This window comes from Corvus kubaryi, unplaced genomic scaffold (genome assembly GCF_017639235.1).
Source record: "Corvus kubaryi isolate FWS band 111438036 unplaced genomic scaffold, C.kubaryi_AGA036_p1.0 37398, whole genome shotgun sequence".
NCBI classification, from domain to species: domain Eukaryota; kingdom Metazoa; phylum Chordata; class Aves; order Passeriformes; family Corvidae; genus Corvus; species Corvus kubaryi.
The window spans coordinates 45,922,395-45,946,767 of NW_024581137.1; the positions used below are offsets into that span (position 1 = coordinate 45,922,395).

The following is a 24,373-nucleotide window of genomic DNA, read 5'->3' on the forward strand; positions in this document are numbered from 1 at the left end:
GTTTCAGTAACATCTTACTGTTCTGTTGTATATATACTGAGATGATCTGATTCTTAAAAAATTGTGTTTAGATTTTCTGATCGTTGCTTATGCCCATTTGAGATTTAATGTACCCTGCTGCCAGGTTAAGATCAGGCTTGGTCTGAGCAGAAGGGTGAGCTGGGCAGAGGCTCAGGCTCAGCTGGAGAGCAGGGTGAGCTCCAGTGGAGGAGCTGAGGTGCCCTCAGCAAGCGATGACATGGTGGTGGAAGGCACTAGTTAGCATGACATCCTCCTAGATAGCGTTTCTAAACCAGAGCTCAGCAAAAATTTAATTTCCTTTTGTCTGGATGCAAACTACTGAATACACGAATATAAAAAAGATGTAAACCTATCCTTAATTTATCTTGAGTTACTCAAACACAAAGGGATGATGTAACTCCAACTCTGCTGCCCATCCATGCTTGGGGAGGGGAGTATCACAAAATTAGTTACAGAAGACATCCCCAAAACAGTTTTATTTTGTAAAAACCTCACATTCTTTTTCTTTCTTCTTAATTCTTTGTACCCCACTAGAGTACATTTTCATCAATAAACATTCAAAAGGTAGTTGAAAATTAAAATTACTTTTTCTTTGCAATGTGTGATCTGAAAAAAAAAAGTAGGATAGAAACTTTTAAGTCTTTCATGTAATCATCTGACTTGAGCAGATCTTTTAAAAACATCAGATATCATGAGATGCCTGATAGAATAAATAATGGCTCCCTGGACACAGGGCTGTAAGTCAAAGCATCTTTTATAAATACATAAAAGTGCTTTTCTGTTATCAAATTATGAGTGTACCCATTCAACTACCATGACTCAGATCTCCAGCAGTCAAGAAATTTACTTCGATTACAAAGATTTAAAGAAAAAAATACCAACAAAGGCGACTAATGAAAACTATCCCCATCTTTAGCATTACATTGAATATGGCAAAAAGGATTTTGACTGGGAAAGCCCTGAACACGTGGAAGCGTACAAAGGGGCACTTTACACCCTCTCATTTCTCTGTGGCCTGTTATCTTTGGAACCGTCAGTCTACAGGAAAGCTTAACAAGTTTTCAGAGAATTCGTGCAGTCCCTACAAAGCTCTGGGACACCAGTGACTATTTCCTACCGCATGCGGGCCCCTCACGGCGGGGCAGGTGCGGGGCCGGGCCGGGCTCGGGCTCCGGCCTGGATCGGGCCTCCCGCGGGGTCCCTGCTGCGGACACGAGCACGGAGGGTCCCCGAGGAGCCCCCGGGCCAGCAGTGCGGCCTCAGCCTGGCCGGGCCCCGCGGGGAGGCAGCGGCTGCCGCCCCCGCTCCCTCCGGCACCAGCGTGCTGAGCTCCTGGATTGTGGGAGAGTGTCCGTGTGCGAGACGCTCGAGCAAGGAGGGCCGGAGACCCAGGGGCCGCGGCTCAGGGGGGCTCCGCCAGTGGCTGCCGGGGCGGCCGCTCCCGCAGCCCGCCCGGCGGGAGGCGTCACCGCCCGCTTGAACCGGAACCGGTTCGCGGGGGCCGCCCGGGGCGGCTGCTGCTGCCGCCGCTGCTGCTGCTGCGGTGTCGCTGCCGCGGAGGCTGCGGTGCTGCCGCGTGGGTGCGTGCGCGGAGCGGGCCCGGCGGCTGCGCGGGGGCGGGGGAGGATGGGGCTGTGCCCCGGCGGGCCCCGCGCTGCCCGCCCGCGGAGGAGGGCGGCTTAGCTGCGGCAGCCCACGCCGGCGGGCCGCTCTGTGGGGCCGCCTCCGCGGATGAGCCGCCGGGGGGAACCGCCGGCGAGTGCAGCCGCAGGGCGCCGCAGCCGCCGCCTCCTCCCCCGCCGCCGCTCCCTCTTGTCGCCGCTGCCGCCCATGGCTTCCCGCCACCCCCGCTGACCGGCCGCCCCTCGCCTCCTCCCGAGCCGGGCCGGGCCGGGGCCGGGCAGAGAAGATGGGGAACACCACGTCCTGCTGCGTCTCCTCCAGCCCCAAGCTGCGCCGGAATGCCCACTCTCGGCTGGAGTCCTACCGCCCCGAGGCCGAGCTGAGCCGGGAGGACACGGGCTGCAACCTGCAGCACATCAGCGACCGGGAGAACATCGACGGTGAGCGCGGGCGGGCGCCCCGGGGAGCCGCTGCATCCCTTCCCCTCCCCTCCACTCCCTGCGGCGGGCACGGCTCTGCCCCGGCGGCTCCCCCGCGGGTGGGGCCGGTCCGGCCGGTCCCGCTGTCCCGGCACCGCGTCCCTCCGGGCTGTCACGGACGGTGCCGGTCCCCGTGCCCGCCCCCGCGGGGCTCACGGGGATACCGCGGTACATTCCGCCTCCAGAGCTGCTCATGTCCCCGGGGAGTGCTGTGCGGGACCCTTCTAGCGGGGGCTGGGAGCATCCTCCCCCCGCGCCGCGCCGCATCCTCTGGCAGGGTGCAGTTTTTTAGCCCCGGGTCTGCGCTGCCGAGACCCTTCGCCCTTCAGAACGTCGTGAGGTGATATTACGGTCAGTCCCGGCGGGCTCATACACCTGGGGCTCGGCTGTGGCCCAGGGGAGTGTCCCTCGCCCTTGGCAGGGCTGGCTGTGCCGAGCTCACGTCACCTGCCGGGATGTCACCTGCCAGGCCTCTGCAGGGGTGAGCGTTTAAAGGACAAACCCTGCCAGCGATAAAAGTGGGAGAAATGCTTCCCATGACAACCTTCTCTTCCAGTGACTTTTTCTTCCGTTACTGTCATGATGAAGTACAGTACTCATCATGAATACTGCCTCGCTCTCTCTTTCTCTGCAGAGGTATTAAAAAAGCCATGTTCCTGTTGGTTTAGTCGTGACTGAATGTGGTGCCGTTCTGGCTCGCCAGAATACAGCTTTATTTTAAAGATGTGGGTTGAGTTAATGTATATGTGTAATTTAGTTTTTGATTAGCTGAAGTATTTAGTCCTAAAACTTTACTTGCTAAAAGGTCAGCTATCTCATGGATTTGTTCACATGAACTGCCTTTGGTAGAAAGCCAGAAAGAAGGACTTTGGTGCCCTTCAGTTTGCCTTCCACATTTTTTCACAGTTTATTAGATTGTGATTTTAGTACAGAATTCAATGTTCAGTCACTTTTTGACACTGGTAAAGTTGTGAAGCCCGTGGAAGCATATGTACCCTCACTAGTTTCTTTCAGTGAGGTGCATTCTAGAAATAGGAATGTTTTTCAGATGTCTTTGCTACATGCAGTTGAAAAATTGAGTCTAACAGGATCAGTAGGTGGAAAAAATACAATGATATATAATGATCTGATCTGAGAAAGCCAGAGAGGTGAAAGAACCAATTGTTGATCTGTGAATGATTAATTCTTACAGCATCAGTGGTGTACAGTGTAGCAGGATGCAGCTCTCTCTGATGGCACGGATTTCTCCATCTACAACAACACAGGCTGCAGTGAAGTTTTTGGTCAGAGATGTGTGGGTTTTGTGCCTTGTTCTTGGTGTGCCTTTTTTTTTTTTTTTATGGATGGGAAGAAAGGCTTTGATGGAAATAGTAAGTGCATGTGTGTTTGCACATTACACGTGCATGTAATGCAGGTAAGTTCCTGCATCTTAGTAGTTATTTGCAAAAAAACCCAGAAAATCTTTATTGGTTGGTTGTTTCATTTGTTGGGTCAAGGTACATGTGTGTTCTGTCTCTCTTCTCCTTTAAACTGTGGCATGTTTCAAGGCTAGAGTTGTAACCTGTTTTTAGAACACAGAAAATACCTCGTACATTATTTATTTTTACGTTTTGTTGGTTTTTGTCTGGGGCCATTGTCGGTGCAATGCCACAGTTTCAAACGGGCAAGCTGTCTTCAAATTTGAAAAAGAAGAGTTTTGGGTTTCCTTTTTATGCTTTACTCTACTCTTGACCCTTTTTATGGATAGAGTCTGAGAAGTAAGTTTTCATTGGGGAGACCGATGGGTAATAAATGTCTGTACATGCAAAACAATGGGACAGACTGGGGTAAAACAACTTTTTGAAGTGTGCTTTGTTGCAGGTCTGTTACCCTGGAGTCATGCTCACTGAAGGTCTCTTGGTTAAAGATGATGACTATTAAATGTAATAGGATGATTCTGTTTCTGAAATGTTATTTCATATTAGACTAGCTATTATGTTTTTGTTGTTAGATCGTTTGAGGTTGTATGGTATACAGATGTTGGTGGGTGAGACACTGGGGTGGGAAAACCCCTTCACAGTAGAAAACTCTGATGATATTTTTACCATTTTACAATGAAAGAACAATAGTCTGGTTATCTGAGTTGTGAAGAGAATGCTGGATGTTTATTCCTTAGTGTTCCTGCAAGTCATAAGGTTTCTTAAATTGGTAGTGTTGCCAAATGTACTTTTTTAAAAAATTAAATAAATGATGACTGAGACTAATGCACTGAAAGGAGACATTTCTGACACTTCAAATTTATTTCTCACTGTTCTTCAAGTGAGAGCCCTTCCATCCTGCTTGGGTATATGTGTCAGTGACAGGTCTCAAAGTGCAAATTCATGTCTCTAACAGTCGTTTAGTTTGTCAGTGGTACCTTTAGGAACTGTAAAGACCATGTCATGTAGTGTCTGAGTTACTGTGTTTTGTGTGGAAGTTGTTTTCATGCTCATATTGATGGAAGTTCAGGAAATATTTTACTTTTTGAAGTGGGTAAATCTGCTTTAATAAATCAAGAACTTTTAGAACCATTAAATCAGCTGTGGGCTATTTTAAGCTTTTAAGAGATGCATGGTTTTCACTGTTACAGGCCCTCTTTCTGGCAGTATGAGAGGGAGAAAGAAAAAGAGAGAGGGATGTCAAACCTCAGAGAGTGATTTAACTGGAAATTTTAGTACTAGTGGAACTGTTTGACATCTGCCTGTCTTATGTACTCCCTAAGGAAATGTTCATCAAATCTGCCTTCAAAATCATGCTTTTGAATTGTCTTCTCTAATTCAAGTTCCATACACAATCCACTAGTAGTGTTTTAAGGAACAGGTGGAGGAATTATTTTTCAGTAGGAATTGGTTTTTTATAACAAAATATCTCTACATCACTGGTACCTTGCCAGAAAAATCTCAATTTCTATAATATTTTATAACTGTTTATAAATTGGCATCTGAAAGAAAAGGGGAATTTTGAAAGAGTTTTGATTAGGAGGTATTTATCAAGTGACTTGTTCTGGAGAATAGTAAAGTTGAATTTACCTTTTTTCCTCTTTTTTCTTCCCCTCAAATTTCTAAGAAGGTAGTGGACTTCTAGAAAAATCCACATGTGCAAAATTGCCTCTCTGAATATTGTGCGGTCACCGGAATGCTTTGCTTTTGTTTGTTTCTGAATGCTTTTTTATTTGTTTTATTGTTAGTTTGTACAGACCCATGATAATGAAGAACACCTAACAGATTTTTTATGTTTTCCTCTGTTGAGAAAGAGGGTAACTGTAACATACAGACGTTACCTTCTGGTTTTGATGATTTATTACTTAGGCTGAGCTTCCACATTTCTCAGTGCTTCACATTTAGAAGTTTACTTTAAGAAAATTATGGCAGTGGATTCAAAACTTGTAGATTCCTACATCTACCTATTTGCTGTCAAGATTCTTTTACAGCAGTTAATGGCAGCCATAAGTAACAATAGTTAAAAGCTTTATGTGTCAGATTCCGTATCTCATTTGGATGCAAACTTTTGCCTGTGCAAGCTGTGTAAGCGCCTTGGTGTATGCATTGTGTAAGTCCTCACTGGCTGGGCTACCCATAGCCTAGACTCCACTTACTCTTTACATCAGCAAGTCACAGTCAGACCCAGTGGTGGCTTAACTTGAGAAAAGGCAGCATAAGCTCATGTGCTCAGATGTGATTTCTCTGTTTGAAGCATGATTTCTATAGTCAGCTTTTCAAGTACGGAGCTGTAGTGAGGGGGTGAAAGGGAACATCTTACCACAAATATGATGGTGTGAAGCAAAGCTGATACCATACAATGAAATTGGCCAAAAGGCTGTTCCTGAAACAGAGACTAGATGGAGAGTTCCTAGGCTATTTCAAGAAAAGACAGTTCTTAATGATCAGCTCCTCCCTTTTTTTCCCCTTCACCCCACAAAAATCAGGTTTTTTTTTTCTTTGTAAACTGCTAATGTCACTAGGTCATGCATTGCTAGCTCAGATAATGTTCTGTGCAACTGTGCATCACTGATAAACCTTTTCAGCCCTTTTCATGATGGGTCAATCATGTTTTTGCTGCATAATGCACAGGCTCCTAAGAATGGACTGCTTTTTAAAAAGCCATTTATTTGTTCATTTACATATTTTTTCTCCCTCCATCTTCTTGGAACTGCCATAAGGGAGAATCTGACATGAGACTAGTTAGTATTTGTGTATCTCTTGTCTGCTGGGTTTTATAAGAATTATGAGATTTTAGCAAAATAGAAGGAAGTTTTAAAATGTCTGCCCCATATACCTAATGGAATTTTGCTTAAAGGGAGTACTGGTGTTTTCAAGAGCTAGGGCATGATGGGTTGCACGTTGTGAAGTAACTGACCTACTTGACAAAAGTCAAGACATAAGCACTTCAGAAGCAAATTAAACATGCAGTGTGCTGCACACAGACATTCCTGCTAAAACGTGGATTGTACAAGGATAGCCTTTCTTTAAAAACAAAGCCTATTTGGTTTACAGAAAATTCTCATTCAAAAAATGTTCTTGTTCCCTTAGCCAGAAGTCCAGCACAGAGGTGATCTATGTGCCTTTCAGTACTACTGTTTTGGTATTTGGTATTACCTACTTAAGCATTTGTCAGAGGTCATGTATCAAGGATCCACTGCATCAAAAATTTACAAATGCAGCCTGCTATGGCCTTCATCAGTGAACCTAGGCCCATATTGCACGTTGCTAATGATGCCTCCTGCACAGCTTTCTTTTTTCTTCTGTTACCAGCCTTATCTGATTGTTCTGTCTGTGCCCTGCTTCTCCTAAGAGGCACCATCATGTCGTACAAAGCCTTCCCAAAACCTCATTTTTACATTGTTCACATCAAACCAATAAATGTACATCCTGTATGAAGTCAGTATTTTCATATTTAGCTGCAGAAACCTTCAGATGCACACATACTAGGACTAGTCATATCTGAACTTACCTCTAAGAAATTCTATTTGTGCACTGCCATCTGATTAATATTTTCTTTGAAAGTGAGTTATACAAGATCAACAATCTTGGCTGGGTAAATTGGTACTTGAAACAGAATGACAGGACTTAAACTTATAGGTCTCATATAATGGAAGGACTACTGTATTTTAAGTTGTTTTGGATATTTTTGGATTTATATTTGGATATTTTTTGCCTTGGGTTTTGTAATAAGAATAATGTATTTAAAAGCAATGAAAACCCCTTCACTGTGTGGTCATAGCTGGTTTACCTAATTTTATGTGCCTACTGAAGGTTTTTCAGTCCTCCAGGGTATGTTTACTGCATCTTCAGGCCTTGCTCAGGTCAGATGATACAAAAACCAGTCCTGGTGGGACACCATACAGCAGCTGACACCGTGAATGCCTTTTTCTAGCTGCTCTCTGCTATGTGTCCTGAGGCTGGAAGGGCAGTAAGTGAGCAGTGCCTAGCACTGCCTGATGGCCGTCCTTGTCTTTGTCCTGCCAGCCAGCTGCGTGTCAGGCGTGGTCTAAATATCTTCCTTGTTTAACATCTTTGCAAGAATATGAATTACACTTTGCAAACTGAAAACATATCTATAGCCTTTCTCTGAGCTTTCTATGTTGAAATGAATTGGCATTACTTTTGCTTCTTTTCAATTTCTTTGAATTTGGATAAATAGAAATTTTAAAACGTGTAATTTTCTGTGTGCATTCTGACATATGGAGCGATCTTTTTCACTTCATCCTGCAGAATATTTAATATGTGTGCCATACATCTCTGAAATGTATGTGAAGATCTAGCCAGCATTAATAAATCTTTTAAGTCTAGCAATTTATTATTTTGATGGACTATTGCAAGCAGTATGCAGAGGTGGTGCCTTCACTGGAGTAGTTACTACTTTCTCCATATCTTCTGTAAGAAGAATGGACAGTTTGTAAGGAGTTCTGTCTCCTTACAAATCAACTTTGAAAGCAAATATTCCAGAATTGCTGAAATGGACTGTTGGGATGTTCATTTCCTGAGCTGAAACCTTTTTGTTGAAGTTGACCAAAGTTCAGAGATAGTTTTACTGTGTTCAACTTTAACTTTTGTTGCTGATTTTGTAGGCCCTATATGCCACTGTAACCCATCCCCTCAGCCGGTGCAGTAGGAGCATCATCAGCTCTTGTGTTGCTTCTGGGAGGACTGGTTTTAAACTTGGAGCTCTCAGTAGCCTGAATTGGGTGGAGAAAGAACTTAGTCTTCAGGCCAAAGCTCCTGCTTCTAATCCTTAACTAGTATAGAAGCTGGCTAAAGAGCTGTGGTTGGCATTAATGGAAAATTACTGATGAAAGCTGGTTGGAGGATTTGCACAAAATGGTTTTCCCCCTTTGTTTTGTTTTCCTTTCTCATCACACTTACAACATTTTGGGCCTGCAAATTGGAAAGGAGTGTTTAGACCAACAGTCATTCAGCTAAGACAAGATTCTCAGATCATCAAGAATTCACATTTTCCGTTAACTGGTGTTAGAATCATAGAATATCCTGAGTTGGAAGGGACCCACAAGGATCATGGAAGTCCAACTCCTATTGATTTACTTCTATCTTTATTTCTTTGGAATGATACTGGAAATTAATACCATTTCTTTTAAGGCAGGCGAATGCTGTAACCATGTTGCTGGACTACCTTTGTTTTGCCATCAGTAGGTGCAGTTTGCACTGCAAAACTTCTGCTGTCCTCCTGTAGCTTATGGTGGTTTGAACAAAATATCAATAACATCAATGTTTTTGGTGCTGTGAGTGGCACTTTATTACTGTTTTTGTTGGTGTGAAAATGTTGCAGAAAACTGCAATAGTTGAATGCTCAGACAAAGTTATGGAATAGAGCTAATCCCAAAATTAAGAGTGAATTTTCATCCACCTTGTGTAGCATTTCCCATGCTCTTTTCCACTGTGATTTTTAGAGGGAGAGTCTGCACTGTGATGTTCTTCTCTCTGTAATCAGAAGAGTCAGCCTTCAACTACTGATTCGTAATTTTCTTTTAAATAAAACCCCACCCAGCCTTAGTTAAAAAAAGTTGTATCTCAGACTTTTTGCTTGCTTATTTTTTTTGTCTACAAAATGATTCTTACACAGCTGTGGCTGAGATCTAGAAGGTATCAGATAGGAAGTGAAAGTATTTACTTTCAACAGTATTGAAACCAATATGAGAGGGTGTTGAAATTTTAGAAGATTCTTTTCTTTGCTGTGTTGGTATTTCATTAACAGTGGGAATTGATGAGTTATTCCTGCATCTAAAAGATGGATTTTAGGGAGACAAAACTTACAGAAGATACAGAGTACAGTACAGAGTACTCCAGGGCTTTGTAAAGTCAGGCTACCCAAAGTGATATGATAAAGGTGCAGTGTTACTGAATGAAGATGCAAGACTTGATGGTACAGGGATTCTTTTCTAGATTTAGAATTAGCAGTTAGAATTACTGGCATGCTTAAAATTGTTTCTGTTTTGCATTTTATCCCTGCACATTAGCATTCTGGGAAGCAGTACCTTTTTGTTGCCATGTTGTTATTTGTTTTATGACATCCTAATGGATGCTTCCAACTGAAAAAGAAACTTATTACCATCTTTGTTCCTGGAAAAAATACATTCATTTCAGATATTGAAAGTAGTACTGCATGGGAAAGAAACCGTGCTTGGTCAGCAAAGATGTTTTGAATTGCTATCCTACATTTTTTCACTTCTATGCAAGCTCTCTATGGAGGGGGTCATTTAGGAGTTTGTCAGTAGATGAGGCTGTGTATGTGAAATGACTGGGAGCAGTTACGCTTTTGTGCTATTTATCAATAGCTCAATTTTACAGTTAAATATATGGTGGTTTCTTTATCCTCTTTCCTGACCTTCCTCTGGAAGGACATTGCATTAGATTAGAAGAACCAAAATTTGGAAATTGTAGCTGATCCTGAACATAGCAGACCATGCTTCCCTGCTTGGGCTAAAAGAAACTTTCAGGCTATGGTCAGTGAGCTTTACAAGCAGTAATGACATCTCTGAAGTACTTTGTGAGCTGTGTTGTGCAGTAAAGTGATACAAGTGATCTAAAGACCTTGAAGAAGGTCTTTCAACATTTGAAATTAATTAGAACTCTTGATTCCTAGGCTTCTGTTAGGAGTTTTGGATCTCATCTGTTTTTCTAGCTTGGAAAAAAGTTGTCTCTGTGCTATATATGCAGTATTCATTCAGTAAACTGTAGTCTCTGCTAATTTGGCGTGGGTCTCTCCCCACTTTCTCCTCTTCAGAGAACACTATTATAATAACCAATGTGAAATACAGGTTGGAAAAAGAAGAAGTTATGATTGAGAACCTGCATATAATCCTAAAAGAAATTTTGATTTTCAGACGGTTGGTTTGCTTATTAGAGGATGGCAATCTCCTGTGTGTTTGGGAGGTAGAAACACAGCTATTAGGAATTGGGATCTTTAAAATCTCTTTTTTTTCCTGTTTGTTTTGTTTTCTCTTCATTTTGGAGAACTTTGAAGGACTTGTTTTTATTAAGTTTATGAGAAATATAACTGAAATCAACAGAGTTAAAATTCATAATATTAAGTCCAGTGGCAGAATATTTTGCCTAACAATTCATAGCATTATTCCGTTTTGTTTGTAACTAGGGGAAAAAACAGTTTCAGATTTTATTAGAAAGTATTTTATTTCTAGTTGCTAGCAAAGTTTCAACTGCGGCTATAGCTAGACTTAAATTTATTGGATCTCCAAACTCAGTAAAATATGTTGAGGATGATCTTTAATTTGAAATTCTGTGCCCTGTTCACTATCACTATTAAAATAAGGATTGTAATTAACCACTTGACATAGGTGTTCATACATGTGTTTTGAAATCCTAGTGTTTTAACTTTTAAATAGTAATCAGTGATTGATTTATTTGCATGGGAGTGAACAGCTCTTAAAAAGAGATTCTGAAATTAAGATTTATGAGCTTTCTTCTGGTTAGTATTTTGCTATTTCTTGTTAAAATCATATGTAGTAGATTTCAAAGTTCAGATGGTAAAATAAACATCAAGGTAAAATCCAGTTTCACGAGTGAACAACAGGATCTTTTGCGGGTGCCTCTGCTCTGAGCTGTGTGTCAGTCCCACCTGATGCTCCCTGTGAATGCACAGCTCTCAGTGGCACTTCCTTGTTGGAGCTGGTTGTTGTGACTATTCCTAGCTGGCAGAAATCCATATGCATTTATTCAGTCAGTCAATGGAGGCTAAAAGGGTGTGAAGAGTTTGGAAATGCAATTGTGTTTTAATCTTTCAAATCACACTCTGTGCAGCTAAATGTCCTCCTTCCTTCTAGGATAATTTACTTGGGTAAGTGTCTAGAATCCTGCATTCACAATATCCAGTTACTCTCTCTGTGTCAGACATAGAAATTGGAGTTATAATTTTATGGAGGGTTTTCTGTACTTTTTCATGGGTTTAGGTATGGGAAGGATTCCTGTAACAGATGGTCCTAGAGATCAAGTCTGTGATAAAAATAATAATAAGTAGGAGAGATTTAACTGGTTGTTTCACGGAGAAAAAGAAACCAATACTGTTCTTGAAAGCTAAAGGAAACAAAAAAATAATTTAAAATTCCATATATAACCAGTGATGCAAATTCTAAATCTAGAAACTAGTTTCCCCTGGGCAAAAATGGTTATTTAAGTGAAGGGGACATTGCCAAGTTAAATTGGACTGGAAATGAATGTTTTGTGAAAAGTAAGCTCTCGACATTAAGTCACATTTCTTTAAAAAATATTATGGTAAAGAATTATTTTTGTAACAAGTATTTGAGTCACAGTTCATGCAATCCAAACACTGAGGTTTTATATTACTACATGAGAACCTGAACTTATATTGTACAACTGCTCTCATATTTTCACATACCTGATTGTAGGGGTTTTCTTGTTGTTTTTGTTTTTCTCCTTACTGCGTGTTTTAATTTTTGAATATAGATTTGCAGTTAAACAGCAGTGAAATTATGTGTGGTTGTGGGTAGAAAAGAAGAAGAGAACTTAAGGGAACACTTCAGTTGCTCTTTTGTCTCTGATTTCATGTTGATTATCTCAAAACAGGTTCCCATGGATTTATCAATGTTACTGTAGGGAAAAAGCAAGTGTACTTGTACTGACTATACTCAGTGGTTATTCAAGTGAGGAATGGTGCTGTCTGACACTGTGACTCCTGCCAGGCGTTTGTGCTCCGGGGAAGGTGCTGGCAGTGGGTGATCCCTGCACCATGGAAGGCCCTGGGCACGGCCCCTGTGCCTGCGTGTCCTCCTGCCCCTGGTGGCCGAGGTTAGCTCGGGGCCTCCTCTGGTACTGGGCTGCTGGATAACTGGGATGCAAACCCAGCGTGGCTTTGTCCTTGGGATATCTGTGAGCTTCAGGAAGCTTGGGAAGTAAAGGCTAGGCCTCTGGCCTTTGGTGGAAGAACAGGCTGCAGTTAGGTAGCAGATTCTGCCCCCAATTTTTTTTTTTTTTTTGTGCATGTGGTCTTGAATGAAAACTTTGTTCTTAAGATTTTATGTTTAACAAACATATTGGAAAATAACATTTTTAAAGTAAGAAGTTAATGTATTGGTTTTTGGCGTGTTGGTAGTACAATTGTAAAAGCAGCTTCGAGCTGAAAGATAAATATATTCCTTTTTGATCATTCCTCCAATGATTTTTAATGATTCCTCCATCCTTGTTGCTTTACCAGGACTGATTTTTATCTGCTTTTATCCCTTCTCCCCCTTTGTTTTGTATCACTCATTCAGAGTCTGCCTTACTTGCTTCTTGCCTGTGCTCAGCCCAACCTTTTTCTACCCACAACACACAGACATCCTGTCTCTGGTCTCATCACCTCGTACTTGACCCCTTCTGTTTTGCAGTTCTTTTTGAGTCATGAGAGGTGCACAACAATACAATTTGTTCTAGCAGAGGGTCAGTGAAGACTCCGGGGTGGCATCATAACTTTCAACATTGATTTTAAAACAAATATCTTAAGTCATGTTTTCATTTCTGCATTGCTGCACATTCCTGCTTTCCTCCCTCTCCTACATGTTAGTCCTTGTTCTCTTGGATCTGTGTGATGGTTATCCACAAATTGGTAAGATTTCTGTATTTCTGCATTTTATCTTTGGACTTCCAAGTAGCATTTTCATCTCTGTAATTTTCTTCATATCTTTTGGAGATGTGTGTTGTATGAATGTATGTCCTGGATTACAGTTTGGGGTTACAAATAAACCATGGTGCATGAGTTGTAATTCTTAAAACAGGCTGTGAGGCTATGTAGGTTTTTTCTTTTTAAAGAGTGTGGAATGCATATACACTGCTTTCTTGTGAATAAAAACCTGAAAAGAGATTTAGTTGGTAGCAGTCTTAAGATTTGCATTTCATGGAAGAAATTTCCTGGTAATTACCATCTTTGTAATTAATACTCTGCCCATTATTCAGTGTGTCCAGCTGTATGTAAATCTTCTCTAACCATGTGTTTTTGCATTTCTTTCCTCATGCAAATGAAGAACCTTCTGGGTTTCTGTTAGGGGACTCAAATCTGACTGATTTGGCATTGCCTAATTGAAAGAGAGGTTCTCTTGCTGGAAAAGGTTTTCTTTCTATTGAAGGAATGGGAATGTGTGACGACTGAGCTCAGCAGTGCCCAGTGGGATTGGTGGCTGGCCTTTTCTGGCCAGGGTTACCTAGCAGACCAGGCAGCACCCTGAGGGGCTGGCAGGGCAGGAAGGGCAGTTGTGCTGTCACTGTTGGGTTTCTGGAGTCCAGCCCAGTCCTGGCCTGGCAGGGAATCGTGGGACCTAGCGGGAGTTTTCATCTCCCAGTTGTGGCCCATGTGTGGTACTCTTCCTTCTCTTGGTTTTGTTAGTCTGGGCTCCTGTCCATGTGAAGGTCTTAGTTTGCAGGTCAGAAGGGCTCTCTAGCCCTGTTGTCTACTTCTAGAAAGTGTTTTGCAGAAGGCTGCTGAAATGGTCATGAGTGCTTCCGGTGCTCGCCTTGCTGGCCATGCCAACATCTCCACCAGCAGTTCCTTCACACTGGTCATGCTGTGCTAATCAAAGCTGGGGGCAATGTCACATGTTAAGTCAGCACACTGTCAACTGTGGCTGTAACTGTGATAAAAATTATATTTTGTAGCAATTAGATCTCATGAGAATGTGCTGACTTGCTTGAGTCACTGTCAGTTCTTACATGGAGGTTTTAATGCTGGTTTTCACTGAGGTAAAATAGCTTTGATGCAGGTATACCAGAAATGAGCTGTTACAGGTAACTGTCAAATGGCAGGTGGGGTAACTGCTGATGTAAATGCTTGGCAGGAGTGCAGCAGTATATAAATAAGTGTGAAGCTTCAGTTCAGCAGTGCATGCAAACTGTATACTCAAGTGCATTGCTGGCTGTAAAGCACTTATATTTGCAATGATACTAAAGCATCTGAGCTTGTTGTTCTCACACAGTCAATTGCTATGATAAATTTTCTAACCAGGGCCCATGTGAGAATAAGGCTTCTTGAAGTAATTCAGAACATGGAGCTTGCTCTTGCAAGACTATTAGTGTTCAGCAGGGCACTTGTTGAAAGAGGATATTGCATCTGATTTATAAATAGTCCTATTATCTTCTATTGCTTGCTACAGTTCTCTTTCTTCAAGTAACTCAGGTACTTTTTTCTTGGTAGCTGATAGAAAATAATAAGGCAGGTATGCACTGAAAAAACTTTATTTTTGATGTCTTCTAGAGAGTTGGTAATATCTACCTGTAACCTGGAAATAAAATTTTACCCAGGAACCTGTTTGATCTCTGGAAAGATCTCTGTGGCATCTTTCAAGTAAGATTTGACAATATTTATGTATCGTTTGGAGAGAAACCCAAGACTTGGCTCAAGAAAATAGTTTTGTGCCACTGATAAATGGCATTACCTCTGTTTATCTTGCTGTTTAGATCTGATGGTCTTTTTTCACGCTCTTTATTTTTCGTGTATCCTTCTCTTTTGTCTCTGTTTATCCCTTTATGGCAGGGTTTATTGTTTTGCCACAAGTAAGCTTTTTTACCATAGCTAGCGGAAGTTACTCTCCAGGACTGAGTCATGATAACATTTTTTGGTCCCATAACTAAACTTGGGGTGAGTGTATTTTCTTAATGGAATTTAAAATACATGGGAGAAAAAAGTCACAGTTTCCTTATCATAATATATAACAGCTATGTCCAGGCACGTGCCAATGTGTTTTAAATAAATAGCCAGTACATTGGTAGTTAGCATTAATTATTTCCCTTGGCTTCATTCCTTTGATTAAAAGGAATCATTGTCATCTCCATGGTGGTACATTGACCTAGTAAACAATGGAGAATCAGAAATTACTTGCAAATGAAGGTTGTTGTGATGAACAACACTTTGTGTTCAGGCTTGTGCTTATTAGTATAATATATTAATAATGGGTAACTTACATGTTTTCAAGCTCAGACTGCAGTAAAGAAATGTTCTTGGCTCTCTAGTTATCAGAAATATGAAATAAAAACAGAAGGATTGGTGATATGAACAAAGAAAGCTGAAAATTATTGGAATATTAAATAATTTGCAAGTACTGTTCTCGGGAACAGAATTTATTTTTAAGTTAAATATGTCCTCTTCCCCTTAATGGAAGTTCTTTTATTTCCCTGATATTGAAGATTTTTATTTTTTAAAGACAATATCTTGATGCTGCAAGCTAGAATTAAAAATATCAGGAGGCATCTTTCAAGCAAAGCAGTCTCCATGTCAACAAGTAATATTTGTGAGAGAATTAAAAGCCCTTGAAACATGTTAGACTTACAGTGAATGGGTGGGGAAGTAATTGTTCTATTCACTGTTACTGCAGACTGTAGTAGAAATTGCAGCATCCCTAATTTGCTTTCTCCAATACCCTTCTCAGGGAATTCAATAGAACCACATTTAAGAAAATTTATCTCCTTATTTTCCAAGGTGATGTATCAAGGCAGCTCTTGAAGTTAGTTCTTTGGTTTGGCAGTTCCTTCAGGGTGTGGAATTTTTCAGAATCCTGTAAGAAAAGAAATGGAGAGGTTTTCTGCTCATTTAGACCAAATAAAAAGTTAATCTGGTTCTTGTAGTAAGATTGCTTCCTTGAAAATAAAATAATTTTGTAAGATTTAGAATAGATTTTGTTTTAATTGTGGGGTTTTTTTGTTTTTTGTTTTTTTTTTTTTGTGTGCATGTATGTATGTGTACATATATTTACATACATTTATATAAACCCCTCCACAACTAAAACCTTTTGGTAAAGAAAATTCAGGGTTCTGTGTGAATGTAGAAGCTCTTGGGACATAGGTTCCTTGCAGGAACATGTAAATTAAATAGAGCTTATAACAGCCAAAGATTTACTTTGCTAATTCCTTTATGCCTCTGTACACTGTACAATAGCTCTTCTTGACTTCTATTGTTTGTTCTCAAAAAAAAAAAAAAAAAAAAAAAAAGATTAAAAATAACCTTCCTGTTTGCAGTCAAAACCAGGGTATCCTTTTGGGGTTTGGTCCTTAGTTCCTGGCTCACATAGGAGTTCTTCACTCTCACCACTCCTGGCTGAAAATACCTTCTGTGCTGACTGTTGAGATGTGAAGGACGTACACTGAGAAGTGCCTTGTGGGACCTACAAGGGAAACAGCATGTGGTGGGCTCACTAGGCTGGGATGTATCCAAGACAAGATCAGCAACTTTGGTCTTCCTTTGAAGATTAAGTTGGCATTAAATTATACATTTGACTTGCTGTTCTCTTTTATAGTGATGTTCAGCAGTGTCTCTACTTGGAGTTTAATTTATAGTTTTGGAAAAATCCTTTCTACCTCTTCAGCCACTTGGGTTTTAGCAAAGGACAGATTTTTTACTATCTCAAATATTTTCTCAGTGAAAGTGTATTTAAAAGGTATCTGACCAACTGGTCTTCTTTCTCCCTCCCGTCCTCAGACTAGGGGTCTATTCCTGCCTCTGTTGTTTTCTGATGAATATTTGCTATGTGTATATTACGCTAAGATACTCACTAAATGAGACTGACTTTTAGAAAGGCAAACCACTTGATTACTCGGTGAAGTTAAAAAACAAATGCAGAATAAGCCTTCACTTAAATTTATTTCCTTCCAAAAAGTGCCTTACATACTTGTCTTCAAGTGTTGTATTAGCATGTAGCAGAGAATTTGAGAAATCCCACAGCTGGCCAAGACAATGTCTCTGACAGTAGTGACCGCTCAAAGTGCACAGGAACATCTGCACTGTGCTGTATTAGAAGAGCTTTGCAGAACTGGAGAATACCTGTAAACATGTAAAAGACAGAGGCAAGAATTAGAACTGTCGTTGCATGTGACTTTTTTTAAAGGGAAGATAGTTCTAGCCTTAAAAAAAAAAAAAATCATTGTTTATAAACCTCTGTGTCAGATTTGGATTGCTTCTGGTACAGGAAAGTAAGTTTGTCTGTGGTATTGTTATGGAGTGCCTGTATTTCCCAGGCAGAAGGGCATGTGCTGGTATGTGAGCAGCAGACATCCTTAAATAGTTGGCACTTTAATTTTATAAGGCCTTGACTACATTGATGGTTTGTGAGCACACAGTGACAAGTTCTCAGAGTTGACTAGAATGCTAAAAAATATTAATTATTTTTTCTTTACTTAATTTTGTTCTTTAAAAAAAAAGAGATGTTTTATAAGGACATCCAAATCAAGTTGAATTTTCGGTGTGAAATATGATTTTAGTGCTTTGCTGCACAGGTACATGCCCATACAGACTGATGTTTGATTTGGACTAAAACGGAGGAGCAAGGGGCCATCTTTCTCAGTCAGGTATGGAAGTAGGACAGGCTTTCCAAAACTCAGTAATTTGTGCATTTCATCCCTGGCCTCCTGATTTCTGAAGGAGCTGTGGACAGCCTTATAGTTTCATTAGGCCTCAACTTTTTTGCATAGAATGCTGGGGGTGATTTGAGTATTGCATGCCCTGTAATTACACTTCGATAGGAGCGCAGTGGAGTCATCAGCTGTGCTTCACTGTCTGGGTTTTCCTTGCCTAAGCAGTGTGCGAAGGGGAAAAGAAACTGGAAGCATGAAACTTCAGTTAACAGTTACATTTTTGCTGCTCTGTGTATTGGAGAGCATTGTTAGCATACACTGAAAAGAAAAGTGGATTTATATTGGGAAATATATTGCTACTGGATAAAAGGAAATGTTTTCTTCTAGAAAAGGTGTCTCCAGAATGTACTGCACTTGCTCGTATAGGCATCTTTACTAATTGCAAGAATTACATGCTTATAAGTCAGAGGTTAAACTAAAGTTGAGGACTAGCCACTGAGTTGTGTATATCAAGTCTGATGATGCCTCAAACAATGGATTAAGAGGAAAAAGATTCTAACACCCCTCCTCCCACCAAATTCCGTACTGCACTTTTTCACAAGACAGACATACGAGGAGGAAGCAATATTGCAATTTGAAACCACAGTCAAGTGCTCATGCATTTATGGTGTTACTGTTTCAGTTCCCCTTCATTTCCAATAGAAGAGAAAAAACTTCTGAAAGACTGTATTTCACAGAAGATTAGTGTTCAGAATATTTAGTTTATGATAGTTAACAGGTGACATTCTAGACCATAATTTTTATGGCTTTTATCTAAAGCCTGTCCAGAACACTGATTAAGAAAATACTTTTACTTGGGCAGTTTTGGTTTGATTAAATAGAAAAAGATTTTATTTTTGTACATGTCGGTGTGCAATCTTGATTTGAAGCCCAATGAGGAACACAGTGGATAAAACCTATAAAATGTTACATTGTATCAGTATTTTCAAAACTGCCCCTTACCCAGTCCAATTTCTGACGTTTGAAATCATGTCCATTTTTAGTATCTCTTCTGTCATCATTTTAAAGGTGTTTCCAGTCATTACTGAAATTGCAAGAAAGTCTCTACATAGTCTGATGCTACCTTGAAAAGTCTGGATGTAAAAGTAAATCGATAGAAGGTGACACTATTCTGTGATCTCTCTGTTACTACTTGCAGTTACCTATTTCTAGTCACTGCCTGTGACTTCACTGATGTCTTAGATGCTCGCTTCTGTTTGTTTCCTAAACATAAATGTGTTCTGCACATGTAGTAAACAACCTTTTGGCTTTTTGCCATTTCTTGTATCTAAAGATAAGAGAGAATCAGCTGTTAAGTGCCTCCAATGCAGGTGTACAGCGTGACATGGAGTATTATATGGAAAATGGGTATTTTAGCACAGTGTCCCTGCCCAGTGCTGTTCTCTGGGGTGCATTCTCTATCTGGCATCATTAGATGTGTGCAGCAGTGGCAGCTGTGTCGGGGACAAGGTACAGCAGCACATGTTGTGTTTCTGCCTGGAGGTGGCTATATTTAATTGGTGGATGGTCAGTCAGAGTCCACTATTGGCAGTAGTCCCGGTATTGCTTTTTTTAACTGGAAGTTGTTCAGTGATGGACACTGAAATTTCAATGAGGCAGATGGAAAGGCAGCGGAAAGCTTTTAGATTTAACAAAATTAAAGTCTTTGCTTTGGCAAGACTATCAGTTCTTTCTTCTGTTTTAACTTTGTTCTTAGGGAGTGGAAGAATGTTGTTCTAATTAAAGAAATTAATTGCAAGCAGGTGTTAATATTGTTAATTCTGGTTTGTGTTTGTCCTTTCAGCCGTATCTGATAACGAAGCTATATAAGCATTTTCTTTGGGAGGCTGGTCTTCTGTCATTTTCATAAGATTAAGTTAGCTCTTAGACTATTAGTATGTAATTCCAGTTTGAATTGTATTGCCCTTGAAATGTTATTGATGTATTCATCATAGATTTTCATGCTAAAAAGAAAATGTGCTGTTACTCATGAACGCTGCTTGTTTTCTGTTTCAGCTGGACTGCCTTACCTCATTCTGGCTGCTGTTTAGAAAGCCCTATAGACATCTAAAGAATTGTCAGCTTTCTGCATGACTGTTCTTGTTTCCACCTTGTTCTGAATAGTTAAAATATTCCGGTTTTGAAGTTAATGTATTTTCAGAAGCTTCTTGCTGCAACTGAAATCCTATCAATTTACTTTCAGTATTTTCCATTTCAAGTGATCCTTTATAGTCATCTTGATTATGTATTTTCTGTTTCTCTTTTCTCTATTGCTGTGTGAAAAATGCCCTTCTGCATAGGATAGTTTCACTGTGATGCTATGCTCATTCTTACCTTTTAAAAAAATCAAGAGTTTTTCTAGTAACAATGACAATCCCTACATATTCCCACTTGCGTATAAGTGTGTAGATTCTTAAATTAATGGAGAATGGTTTGGGAGTTTTGGTCATTCATATACTGCAGGATATTGAGAACTAAAGGATACATACAAATACAGCAAGAGGCCAAAAAATATTGTTGCAGGGATTCTAAGCAGATACAGTGTCTCTGCACCTCCCTCCCTGTTTCTGTTATTACCATTGCTTATTAAATGGTTGATATAGAAAGTTAACATGGATGAATATTTAGAAAATAGACACATCACCTTGAAATGTAAGCATGCTAGGAAGTGAGATGAATGATATTTAGTTAATATTGTAATGTTTCTTGAACTGACCCAAACTAAGAAATAAATATTTTACTGTAATTTTGATTTAGGAATTGATGCCTAATCGTGCAAATTAACTTTTTTTCACAAATGTGCATCTGCTGGGTTTTTTTGCCATAAATGTCATGTGATTAGTTATCTGAAGCTAAAACTTCTGAAAATAATTTAATTATATTACCAAAATCTCCCTGGAAGGAGTGCGGCTTAGATTGTCAGCAAGGACAATACCAGTCTGGATTGCGTGCAGAAGTCAGAGAGGACCTGCTGTGCTTATTATTCAGTTTAAGTAACTTGCTGGGACAGCACTGTGAAATCAAGATAGAGGAATCCAATCTTCAAAACCTTTGGTATAGCATTCAAGTGTATGAAAGATTTGACTGGGTTATTTTCTTGTCCCCTTTGAAGAAAGCAAATGATTCAGTAGGCTTCAAGCATATAATTGAATGGCCTTTTTTTCCCCAGGGAATTTGAGATGTGTTATTTTTAAGGAAACACCAAATCACATCTGTATGCCTTAGCATTTAAATGTTTAAAATACTAGTTTTGTATTGATTAACAAAATTGCTGGAAACTGCTTTTTTCATCACAAAGAAGTGGAGCTTTTCTTTTTAGGGTTGCTTTAGCCTGTTGCTGGATGCTGTGATGCAGAGGTTGTTCCTTTTCTAACTAAACTGAAGTCAGTTTTGCTGAGAGCAGAAACGTTTCAGGGTTAACCCTGGTCTCTGTGGGCACATTGATCCTTTGGAAGGGAGTGTCTTGGTGTGTTTTGTCTAGCTCTAATCTTTGCTTCTTCAGTGGAGAAGAATAACTGCCAGGTAATTAAGATCTTTTTTAACAGATTGTTTTCCTTCACTAAATTTATTTATTTACAGATTTTAAACATTCTAAATTCTCAAAAATCCCAAATTCTGCTTCTAATTCCAGCTAAACCTGTGACACCTGTGCTCATTTATCTCAACCATGCAATCCCTTTTAAGGGCTTGAATTTTCCTTTCTAATCTGCCAGCTCACATCACCGTGTCTCCTTTCAAAGCCACTCATATGTGCTCTGAAGTCGAATGCTGATGCCATCTGAGGCTGTGGCAGGCTGGAGCCCCATGAGTTTTATCTCTGTCTGCCATAATATGCCTATAGTAGGCAAAAATTCCGGTATAATAATATTTTGTTTGTATTCTGAAAATACTGTGTCAGTTGGTTTATTTCTATGACACAATTAACCAATAGGTAACCAATACAAAACTATAATTTTAAAGCAACGTTTCTTGTGCAGTTACAAAGCTGACATGTAAATACAGGGCTTTAGAAATGTGTGAAGGACTTCACATTTTTTAACATCTGTGAAATGACTCTGCTGTTTATCGAGCAGTGGTACTGTTGGACATAAAATGTACGGCATGCTTTGGTTTTACCTTGGGGGAGTGCTTGCAAGCTGTGTATTTGTTTCCAGAGTTTTATGAGATGAATGAGACAGTGGGCTTGAAGTCTGCTGCTCCATGAAGAATTCCCTGCCCCAAAGCCAGTAGAGTAGAAATGGAGCAAATTTGCATCCTCTGTGTTAGTCTTGCTTCTTGGAGATTTAATTTAAGGGTCTTTCAGTCCCTAGAAATATTAGTGATCAGAGCTGACCTTAAGATCTTTACATAATGGCATGGGGATTCTGGCATGCTTTAAGAGAGAAATTGGATAGTCTTTTCTTACTTTGCAGTTGAAAGCTCCTTTATGTTTTGTCTGTGAAGTCACTGTGTCACTGTTGCAGGAAAAGAGCAATTAGGCTGGGTTTTTTGCCACTACGAATTGAGTTATTGCTGCTTCCCTCTGGGAATCAGTTGGGGATGAACTCGAAATGGAGATACTATGAAGCTCCAACTTTAGGGTTTCCTACATCTGAGTCTTTATCGTAAAGGAATTGTGTAGGTTCTTAAGTTCCTGTAAAGCAAGAACAAATCCTAACCCAGTTATGTCCCTTCAGAAAGGTGAATGGATAATTACTAGAGGCTGTATTTTATAGAGGCTGTATTTAATTTGTAAAACAACTGTCTTGGCAACCAGAGGGTGAATAAATTGTTTGAAACAGACATACAGCTTTCAGATAGCAAGGAATTGCAGTGTCCTGTCCAGAGGTGAAAGTAGATACAAACCATTAAAATATACAGCAGATGTGTTAAAAAAATTCTAAAATGTGTTAAAAATTCTGAAAACATTATGTTGGGTTTGAGTCTCTTAAACTTTGTTTGTTTGTTTAGGTTTTTGTTTGGTTTTTTTTTTTGTTGTGGGAGTTGTGAAAACAGAAGGATTCCAAAACCTTAGTATGTACCTGGCTTCTGAATCAGCAGCAGCATATGCCTTTTCTAAAGAGGAGATTTGGTTTGCATTTCTTTATGTATTTTTGTCTTCCATGTGGTATAAATCATTTCCGAGGCCTTTCCCAAAGCTGTATAACACCTGCAAGTTTTTTTACCCGGAACAACCAATACTATTAAATGTAAGGAGCCTCCTGAGTTTGGGGTTCCTGTAATCTCCAATCTGACATGTGGGGTTAGCTTGTTTCATACATACTTGTTTAGTTCTGAACTATATCAAGAACAGGACTCCAATATTGTTTGAGTTTCAACATCAATAAATTTTTTAATGGTTTGATTGACCATGCATATATTATGGTATGTTGCACACTGAGAGGGCTGAAAACTGCCATCAGAGAATTGACTATTGGAGAGAAGTTTTTTTGAAGTAATTCTTGTTATGGCAGAGACTGCTGCAAAATAGATCTGAGCATAGCAAACACTAAATGGAAATTCTGGAGCTCTGTAACAATTTGTTTTTCAGCTTTGTGCAAATATGTTCAAATAAACATGGGAAAGTACTGAACAAGTGGTAAGAAAGCTGTCTAAATCACAAACCTTTGCATGAGTGTAATGTATTGCTTTACCTGATAGTAACGAATTTAACATTGGTTTTACCTTATCTTCCTCAAATTTATCTTCTGATTTGAGGGGTTTAACTTACTTTTATATTCTTGGACACTGATATGTTGATATCAGAGGTGTATAACTTGTACTTTTCAAGTAACGTAAGGCCTGATGGGATAGGTTGTTTTAATTTTTGGGTTGCTTTTGGCCGTACCCTTTTTTGAGGACTTGCAAAGTCCCTGCCAGATTTTGACCTGTTTAAATTAGGTAGTGGTTAAGGGCACATGAGTTGTAGTGCTTTTGAGTTTCTCAGGTAGGGTATTCCTGTATATAGGAATGTTGTACTGCACATATGTAGAGAAATAGAAAATACTCTGTGTCCTCAGTGATTGGAAATGGAGATTTTCTTACATACCTGATCCTTCAAATCAAATTGCATTGCACTAACATAATTATTTACTCATTGAATTTTAGTGAAAATTAAGAACATTTAGTATTTTCTGAACTAATTCAATCGACAAGAGTTCTTTTTCCATTTTTTTCCCCTCTGATTAAAAAGTTGCTGAAGTAAAAAATTGCCCTGATTCTTTTGCTGTTGCATTGGAACATAAGCAATGCACTGGAAATATCTTTAAATTCTGATTCTGAATCTCATGTATGTTGTAATCTTTTCATTTAAGTAATTTTTTCCCAATCATTCTGTCTTTTGAAAACAGGAGTGCTCTGTAATTGAACTTCAGCAGTCATCTGTGAAGGACTCTGCATAGCTTATTCTTAAAA

General features: G+C 39.9%; 1 protein-coding gene across 3 annotated transcripts in view; it reads left to right on the top strand.

The window, feature by feature from the left end:
• Positions 1-1,834: 1,834 nt before the first annotated feature.
• Positions 1,835-24,373, top strand: part of CCNY (cyclin Y) — a 123,117-nt gene continuing 100,578 nt past the window's right edge. For all 3 annotated transcript variants that reach the window (XM_042042898.1, XM_042042899.1, XM_042042900.1), the window contains exon 1: positions 1,835-2,084. In XM_042042898.1, coding sequence (XP_041898832.1) covers positions 1,931-2,084 — 154 coding nt within the window. In that variant the 5' untranslated portion in view covers positions 1,835-1,930. The remainder of the gene's footprint in view (positions 2,085-24,373) is intronic.